General features: G+C 43.1%; 1 protein-coding gene across 6 annotated transcripts in view; it reads right to left on the bottom strand.

The window, feature by feature from the left end:
- Positions 1-2,330: 2,330 nt before the first annotated feature.
- ASB3 (ankyrin repeat and SOCS box containing 3) overlaps positions 2,331-9,442 on the bottom strand; it is a 50,765-nt gene continuing 43,653 nt past the window's right edge. For all 6 annotated transcript variants that reach the window (XM_085889504.1, XM_085889508.1, XM_085889505.1 and 3 more), the window contains 4 exons: positions 8,997-9,173; positions 7,526-7,801; positions 4,290-4,393; positions 2,331-2,815 (listed from right to left, as the gene is read on the bottom strand). In XM_085889504.1, coding sequence (XP_085745630.1) covers positions 2,601-2,815; positions 4,290-4,393; positions 7,526-7,801; positions 8,997-9,173 — 772 coding nt within the window. In that variant the 3' untranslated portion in view covers positions 2,331-2,600. The remainder of the gene's footprint in view (positions 2,816-4,289; positions 4,394-7,525; positions 7,802-8,996; positions 9,174-9,442) is intronic.

Below are 9,442 nucleotides of genomic sequence, written 5' to 3'. Positions count from 1 at the left end.
CCTTGGCTATCGCTGGTCGGATTTTGTGTCCAACGAGCGGTTGCTGAGAGACTCGGATGAGATTTGTTACCTGCATAGTCCGTGAGCGTCAGTTGCGGCTGTATGGACATGTGGCTCATTTTCCTGACGCTGATCCTGCTCACCAGATTCTCTCAGCGAGGGAGTCTCGTGAGTGGAGGAGGCCAATGGGCCGACCACGTTCCTCGTGGTTGCAGAAAGTTGACTGGCATCTCAAGGAGATGGGGTTGGGCCTGGCATCTGCCTAGGGGATGACCAGACAGAGGCCCCTGGAGTACCGGTGGAAAGTGGACGCAGTGAGGCGCTGTTCTGGCACATGTTCCCATATCTGACCTGACATGACACAAAACTGCACAAACAACACACCACACAAAAAAAGTCCTGGCAAGGGTCTGCAATCTCTGATTGCTCGTTTTCTTGTTATCGTTGTACAGGCTACCATTTGAACCTCAATCATCATCATCATCATCATCACCCCCATCTCTCACTGATTGTTCACCTGTGTTTGTTTTGTTGCTGCAGCTATAACCCATGCAGCCACATACCTCTATGCATGGAATATTGTTATTCTGCAACTACATATTCCCTTGCATCCAAACTTCACCAAATTAATTACTGCTTCTGTGGCTGGTGGATTCAAACATAAAACTGGAGAAAAATGACATGTAGCTGCATCGAAGTTCCAAAGGCATGGAAAGGGCAGAGGGTGCAAGACCAGAAAGGAAGTGGTGGAGGACAGAGACTACTGACCTCTCTGCGATGTGAAAGTGATAGCACTGGAGAGTCAGCTTCATCACCAGAGATTGCAGTGATCTTAACGGCTTTCATTTCTGCAGCATCAAGCCAAGCAAGGTGTGAGACAGGGGCACCCACCCAGAGGAGAGAGCAGTACTCCATCAACCTGCATATCAAGGTATTGTAGATGGATAAGAGTTCAGGTGTGTCAAGGAAAGACTGCACAACAAAGGATGCCCAGACTGGCTTTGGAAGAAAACTTAGATCTGTTGTTTCCCAAGAAAGATCATGGCTGGAAAGTGAGGTCCAAAAGTTTGAGTGACTGAACTTCTACAAGAGGATTTGGAAGAAGAAGATGAGAGATGGTCTTCACGGAGAGACAGAGTAAGAGTGTGAGATTTGTCAGGATTGAAATATACATTTGAAGTGTTTGACCAGCTCATGAATCTATCAAGGCTTGAAGAGAGAGAGTGTGAGAGTGTGAGAGTGTGAGAGTGTGAGAGTGTGAGAGTGTGAGAGTGTGAGAGTGTGAGAGTGTGAGAGTGTGAGAGTGTGAGAGTGTGAGAGTGTGAGAGTGTGAGAGTGTGAGAGTGTGAGAGTGTGAGAGTGTGAGAGTGTGAGAGTGTGAGAGTGTGAGAGTGTGAGAGTGTGAGAGTGTGAGAGTGTGAGAGTGTGAGAGTGTGAGAGTGTGAGAGAGTGAGAGAGTGAGAGAGTGAGAGAGTGAGAGAGTGAGAGAGTGAGAGAGTGAGAGAGTGAGAGAGTGAGAGAGAGTGAGAGAGAGAGAGAGTGAGAGAGTGAGAGAGTGAGAGAGAGAGAGAGAGAGAGAGAGAGAGAGAGAGAGAGAGAGAGAGAGAGAGAGAGAGAGAGAGAGAGAGAGAGAAGAGGATGCTGCCTGCCTATCTGAAGGATGAAGGATGTTATGGCAGAGGGTGGAATCATCAACGAATAGATAAAAGAAAGATTTTCCAGAGAGTAAAAAATCGTTGATGAAGATTAGGAATAGGAGTGAGCCCAAGACGATGTCCAACATGCTCAGATGCGGAACCGGAAGTTAGGGTTAAATTTGCCAACTTTATCGAACTATGTGCATGGCCGGTGGGGTGCACTCATCAAACCTGTAGGCCTTTCAGCATACTTCAAGCGACGGACAGTGCGAGCACTCAGGAACGGGTGCAGATAACTGACATAATCCACATTTCAGAGACAAAATTAAGTTGTGGTTAAATAAGATGTAAAATCTTGTGGCTACATTCGACAACCTTGTTGAACTGTGTTTAGGGCCACTTGGGAGTGCAATACTAAAGTTGGTCTGCAATAGGACTATTGATATATATATATATATATATATATATATATATATATATATATATATATATATATACATATACATACACACACACACACACACACACACACACACACACACACACACACACACACACACACACACACACACACACACACACACACACACACACACACACACACACACACACACACACACACACTTCCCTCTTCCAGGAGGAACGAACAAGGCTAAACTACAAAAGGTATATGAACGTGGAAATGAATTAACATTTCGTGCTGCAAGCCTTTTGGGTTTGTACTTTAATATCCTCTTTTTTATGAACACTTTGAGAGGATCAATATAGACACCATTGGGTTTGAGCATTTGAGCAGCTCACACAATTGGAATGGCGGTTTTGTCTGAAAACAACTGAAAGATACACCCCCATATAATACAAGATTCATCGTCATGAGAAAATGTATTTCGATACTACAACATATTAAATTATTACATTTTAAACAAACATAGCAAAATTTTCACCAATATTACAGAGAAAACATTAATCATCTTCATCTGAGTCACTATCAGAGATGTCCTCATTTTCCCACAGATCAGAATCCGAGACGATTCTACCACTGTAGCTCTCTATCTCAGTGTGAAAAAGGAGGAGTGAGTGAAGGAGTGGAGGTACAGGTAAATGGCAAACCCACGATCCTCGCAACCTCAATCCAACTGCGCGTCGTACTGCCAGCCGACTGAGGTGGGCCAGGGAGGCTGAAGAGAGGAAAAATAAATAAATAAATAAACTTGGTAATTTTTTTTCTATTAAGATTCTAAAGAATTGGAAATATTTATTTATCTGTGACAATAAATACATGTAGATCAGCAAATGAAAATGACAAGGAAATAAATGGATCATGATTCAAGGGGCACTACAAACTCATTTTAAAACATTTAATTTCATATTTACATGGAATGCAAAATTTAAGTTAATTGGGTTAAATCTAACCAAGAGAAAACCCATCTGTACAATGTGATTGTGGGCGATAAACTACATTATGATTAAAAGAGATGTACATACCTCTCTTCCACTTCCTCCTCCTCTTCCTTCTCTCTCTCCTCCCGACCTCATGAGGTTTTAAGGATTGTGAAGTTTACTCATTTAACATGAACAAAGCCACACCCCTGTCTTTCCATTATGCATCCTTTGGAAACGAATGCATGGAAAGCTATACAAATACACTGTTTCTACAGAATTTAACATTTCAACGTTTTGATACCTCTATGACCAAAGGTGAACGGAGGTAATGTTTTCACTCCTGTCTGTCTGTGAACAGGATATCTGAAAAAGTTGTCGGCGGATTCGGATGAAATTTGGTGGTGAGTTTGGGTGTATGACAATGACGAAATGATTAGATTTTGGTGAAAATCCGGATCCGGATACTAGAATTTGTTTTTTTAAAGTGATTCTTCAGCATTCAGCGATAGGGCCAAAAACGATATATTGCACGATATCTGAAAAAGTTATGGACGATTCATGACAAAACTTGGTGGATGAGTTGGTTATGTGACATGAACAGGCCAATTCGATTCTGGTTCAGGTCCGGATGCAGATCCGGCCTATCAGTGGGATACAACTCTGCGCTCTACCGAGTGCCGTTCTAGTTACAAATGAATGTGCTCACACTACTCGAGCAATAATCACCAAATCTCGATAACACATGTGAAAGCAGCTGGTGGTGTTGGTGGTAACATCATGTGCCTGCACTATGTTCAATAAGATCAAACACCATGATCAAAAAAATGGAAACACTTTTGTTTACCTGAGAACCAGTGGCAAAAGCAGAGTAGTAGAGTAGAGCAAGCAAATGAATGAATAAACAAACAAACAGGATTATACCTTCATTGTACTAATAATGAATACACACACACACACACACACACACACACACACACACACACACACACACACACACACACACACACACACACACACACATTTAAAGGCCATTTTCCCCGCTAAAGCAGGGGTTAGCCACTAATAATGAATACAATACAGCACAAATGGTTTCTTTTTGAAATATAAATTTCAATTGAAATAAAGAAAAATAATACATATTTTATGCAATTTAACACACTTGTTAATCAACTTTCGGCCTTCACACACGTTTGCTCAAAACATGTCATCAGAATGCAGGGTGGAGGTGGGAAGGGGACAGCCGGACAGAAACATCACTTTGTAACCCACCGACATCGAGGTCAGTTCCAGGTGGGAGTCGGTTTGGTGGTTCTGTGCGTCGGTCACTGAATTTCCAGCTGAGCACAAGGTCCTTCAGCTCAGCATTATTTAACCTAGGAGTGGGTGGTGGTGGTGGAGAACATCAAGTTGGCTTTGTGTGTACTTAATAGTGATAAACTTGTTATTTTTGAAACAGAACCCATGTAATCATTTCAGTGTTATTAAAGCCTGAACTTGACAGGTATTTCAACTTGAAATCACCAATAACCTGAATTCTTTTTTCTGGCCAAACTACGATCAGACCTCCTTAAAATAAGGATGCGTCAAATTTAACCTTGACTTTTGTCTCGAATCTCACTTTGTACATTCATTTCATAAGCAAGACACACCATACTGTTTGACCAATCGTCTGTAATTTCCAACAGGATAGATGCTTTCATTGATCATAAATTTCATAATCATTTGTTATTTCACCTTTGTTATCTCATTGCCACCATCTTGATTTTCAGCATATGCAGTAAAGTAGTAAACACGTTGTTACACATCATACTCTTTACAGACAGTTGGTGCTGCCAAAGCAGTTTCTTGGCAAGGGTTGTACTGGGTGGTTTGCCATTGCCTTCCCTATTACTTTTAAATGCTGAGCATCAAGCAAGGTAGCAGCACATACCATTTTAAAGTCTTTGGTATGACTAGGCCGGGGCTTGAACCTCCCAGACTCAGAGCGGACGCTCTAACCATTATGCTACAGAGTCTGGTTATGAGCATCAGCTAGCAAGACAAAAAAAGATAAATTCCCTCAAAAATTAATTAATGTACATTACTCCACCATCCATCCATCCATCCATTGGGACCACACTCTGTGCAGAGCTTTGTTGCTGCCTCAGCAGTCTCCTTGGCTATTGGGCACAATCCTGGACGGGTTGCCACTCCGACACAGGATACCAGCAAGCTGGCACTCATTTTGCCGACCTCAGAAAGATGACAGGCAGAGTCAAGTGGGATTTGAACTCAAGATCCTAGGATCCCAAGCCCACCACCCTAACCATTAAGTCAACACCAGGCATATTACTCCACCCTACACAAACAAAAAATACATATCAAATATAAACTGACTTCAGTTTTACGGAGAACACTTAACAGGGCCATCAATCCTTTTCTTACCCTCACTGTGCAAGGCCCACAACTCAAGTTCTCATCATGCACAGACCCTTTATGATCAGCAAATAATAGGACATAACAAATATATGCATTTCCCAAATCTGTCATCTTCAGGTTAGTTTCTGTTATACTTGGACATCCAATAAAGAGTAATTTTTTAAGACGGAATTCATGCTGCTATAAAAAATATTTTTTAAGTTTTGGAAAAATAAGATACAGGACCACATTTCCACATTATCTCAAAACCATGAGGAACAAAATCTTTTTGTGCAGATCATGAAAAAGGTTCGATAAGAGTTTCCTGATTCTCCAATTGCAACTCATTTATCATTGTGAAAGTAAAGTTTTGCATTGAGACCCTCATAGAGCAAATTCCCTGAAGGGGAATAGTACTTCAAACCAATTTTGTTTCAAATAGAAACACCTGCTCCCTCCAAGAGAGGGAGAGGTGGCGGAGGGAGTGAGGTGGGGGAGAATGGCAAGCAATACTCCTTCCCTCCGGTAGGGGTCAGTAAAGTAAATTGCAAATCATCTCCCTATCCTTGCGGGGAATTATTTTGTACCCTGGTACCACCAGCAGGTATGCAACATTTGGTGGAGATTGGCCCAGCCATTTATGATTCTACAAGGTTCACAGATTGGCTCAGCCCACATACGTACGTACGTTCATCCATACATACATACATACATACTTGCCAAATTTTAGAATGATGACTGCAGTCTTTTTTTGAACTTGTTTTTGTATAAAATGTCGAGGCTTGTGGAAGAGCGAGAACACAGAACGGATCACGACGCAACATAACGAAAAGAGAGGGGGAAAGGGAAGAATACACCAACAGCAGGGTTGAGGGACAAAATAGAGGGAAACTTTTTTTTTTGTAGGCATAGTCAAGGCTCATGGAAGAGCTAGTACACTGAAAACATCAGGACATAACAGACAAAAACAGGACGCAAAACCAATGGTAGAGACGCACGCAAAAGGAATAGTAGAGAGAGGGGCGAAACACCAACAGCAGAGTTGAAGGCCAAGATAGATGCAGACTTGGACAAATAATGGGTGTGGGGAGGAACGAGGAGCAGGACAGGATGCATGGGGTGGACAAGATTAAAATACAGAAGGAAACTCTCAGGAGGGAAAACTGGAAATTTGGAAGGATGATGGATTGAGGTGGGGTTGGTTAATGAAGGTAGAAAAGATCATGGTTCGGATCGGGGACTATCTGAGATGGTGGTGAACAGCTGTCTTGAAGACCTGGAGGGAAGAATGAGATTGCAGAGGATGTGGAAGTTGGTTCCACATGTGTGGGTGGGGGGTGGGGGGGGGAGAGGAACAAATGAGTGGAGGTGAGCGGTGATCTTGGATTTTGTTAATTTCACCAGAAGGGGGTTGATGGTGGACCATGTGAGCCCTGAATAAATCGGGAAGGGGGGAGGGGGAGGGACAAAGCACGGCAAGAACAGAGGGTGCAAGACCAGAAAGGAGGCGGTAGAAGATGGAGAGAACCCCGACCTGTCTGTGATGAGAAAGTGATAGGCCCATAGACAGCTTCATCACAGGATATTCCAATGATGTTGAAGGTCTTGGTTTCCACAATGGGAAGCTGAGCAAAGGGCGAGGCAGGGGGCAGCTTTGAGGGGAGAGCAGTACTCCATCAAGCTGAGAATGAAGGCCTTCCTTGTAGGTAGATAAAAGTTCAGGTGTGCCAAGGAATGACTTTGCATGACACAGGATGTCCAGTTGGTGACTGTCTCTGGAGGCAAATTAAATACGTGGTTTGCCAAAGAAAGATCATGGTTGACGGTGAGATCATATTTTCCCTTTGTTTTTTTGGCAATTATTTAAGCAATCATTATCTCAAATACTTTGTTTCAATGTGTCTATGATGCTAATATTGTGGAGAAAACTTTTTCAGGCATGCACGCACCTTTCCTCCTTGGTGACTCTTCAAATCCTTGAGAAAACCGAATTACCTTTTTCTTTACAATTTACATGATAAAATGAATTTACAAAAAGGCAACTTTGACATTATTATGTGTTAGTTGTAGATAACTCGTTATAAGCAGCAGCATATAGATTCACGAACCACTGAGAGTTTTGCAGCAAGTCTTTGGGATCATAGCCAGCACACAGCAAAGGCAGGAACCACTGTATTCGATCCGAAAGATCCGGATACAATCTTGTTTCCCGCTGGGCAAGATGGCTGCAAAGTTTTGGAAAGTCTTGGCAATGTGGAAGAGGGGCATTGTGGCACAACAAGAAACGGAATGTTCTTGGGTGGTAGAAAAGAAGAGCGACCTTCAAGTGGTCGGCAGTGAGTCTCACTCCGTGGGCCATGAAGACAGAGATACACCGGCAATGCCTGCGAAGGAAACAAAAATGTGAGTCGGCTGAGAGGATATCACAAATTATGAGTACGTACTGTAAAATTTGGTTAAATAACAGGAATTACAGGGTCACTGTGACCTAATTCAAACTTTTCATTTGTTTATTTCCTGTTTAAGTAATCCAAAATAAATTAGACCCTGCTCAACAACATATCCTGCTGAACTCTATTACAGCAGAGTTAAATGTCGGCTCATTGTCTATCATGAGAAGAAAAGAAATGAGATTTATAAAACTACGAGCAGAATCTACCTGCCGCTTTGCTGACGGACCAATTAGTCGTCATATTTGCCAAAAAATATGGGTGAGGAGGAAAAGGAAAGGACAAATTTACCTGTTCATTGAGTGCTTTAACCCCTCCCCATCCTCATGTCCAACTCCCCCCTTTTGCCTCCCGTTCGTCCTGATGTCCCTTCCTGCTGGAGATCTCACATAGGATGACAGGCTTTGACAGGCCCCTCCATTTATTTTTGGAGGGGGAAAGGGGGGAGAAGGGAAGGAGGACAAATTTACCTGTACGAAGAGTGCTTTAACCTCAGCGTTGCCCAGGTAAATAAAGGTAATTGTAATACCCTCTGCCACCACCACTAGGTGGCACTACACATTTACATGAATAATTTACACCCGCATACGCCCACGTGACGCCACGGCCACATAGCCAATGTTACCCCGTACGCAAAGTTGTAAAAGATGTGGTTGTGTATAAGGAAGAGAGAGAGAGAGAGAGAGAGAGAGAGAGAGAGAGAGAGAGAGAGAGAGAGAGAGAGAGAGGGAGAGGGAGAGGGAGAGGGAGAGGGAGAGGGAGAGGGAGAGGGAGAGGGAGAGGGAGAGGGAGAGGGAGAGGGAGAGGGAGAGGGAGAGGGAGAGGGAGAGGGAGAGGGAGAGGGAGAGGGAGAGGGAGAGAGGAGAGAGGAGAGAGGAGAGAGGAGAGAGGAGAGAGAGAGAGGGAGAGAGAGAGAGAGAGGGAGAGGGAGGGAGAGAGAGGGAGAGAGAGGGAGAGAGAGGGAGAGAGAGGGAGAGAGAGGGAGAGAGAGGGAGAGAGAGAAAGAGATATATATATATATATATATATATATATATATATATATATATATATATATATATATATATATATTTCCTTAAAATTAGAAATGTTGCAGGAAATTAATTTTTCAGGCAAAATAATGACCTACCCGAGTTGTACTGCATATTTCAATGCATTTGGGAAATTATTGCTGCATGGTCTAGGCCTGTATCCATTCTTCAACAGGACATCCAAGCAATCTGGGTGCCCACCCTTCACAGCTGACACCAACGGGTCCATGAGAAAATGTGATGATGTAATCAGACTCACTAGGAGGGTGACGAGTCTGGTGCACAAAGAGCACAAGGATATCAATTCAAACTGTTCACTGCAATCACATGTTGAACTACTGTTAATGTCCAAATGCATTGTTACAGGCACGATGAAAGGTGGGAGCCTAAGGTGCAACACAAGTGTTTATAAAAGCAAAAGACCAAAAAAGGCCAATCTTTGTGCTGTTTGAATATGCACCACCAATCAGATAGCATCATGGTGGTATCCCATAAGCCCCCCCCCCACCCCAACCTCTTATTTATGATTATAATCCCACCTTCC

The sequence above is a fragment of the Eptatretus burgeri genome, chromosome 7 (assembly GCF_056783735.1).
Source record: "Eptatretus burgeri isolate ZD-2024b chromosome 7, Ebu_testis_v1, whole genome shotgun sequence".
Lineage (NCBI taxonomy): Eukaryota > Metazoa > Chordata > Myxini > Myxiniformes > Myxinidae > Eptatretus > Eptatretus burgeri.
This window is presented reverse-complemented; position numbering and strand designations above follow the sequence as displayed.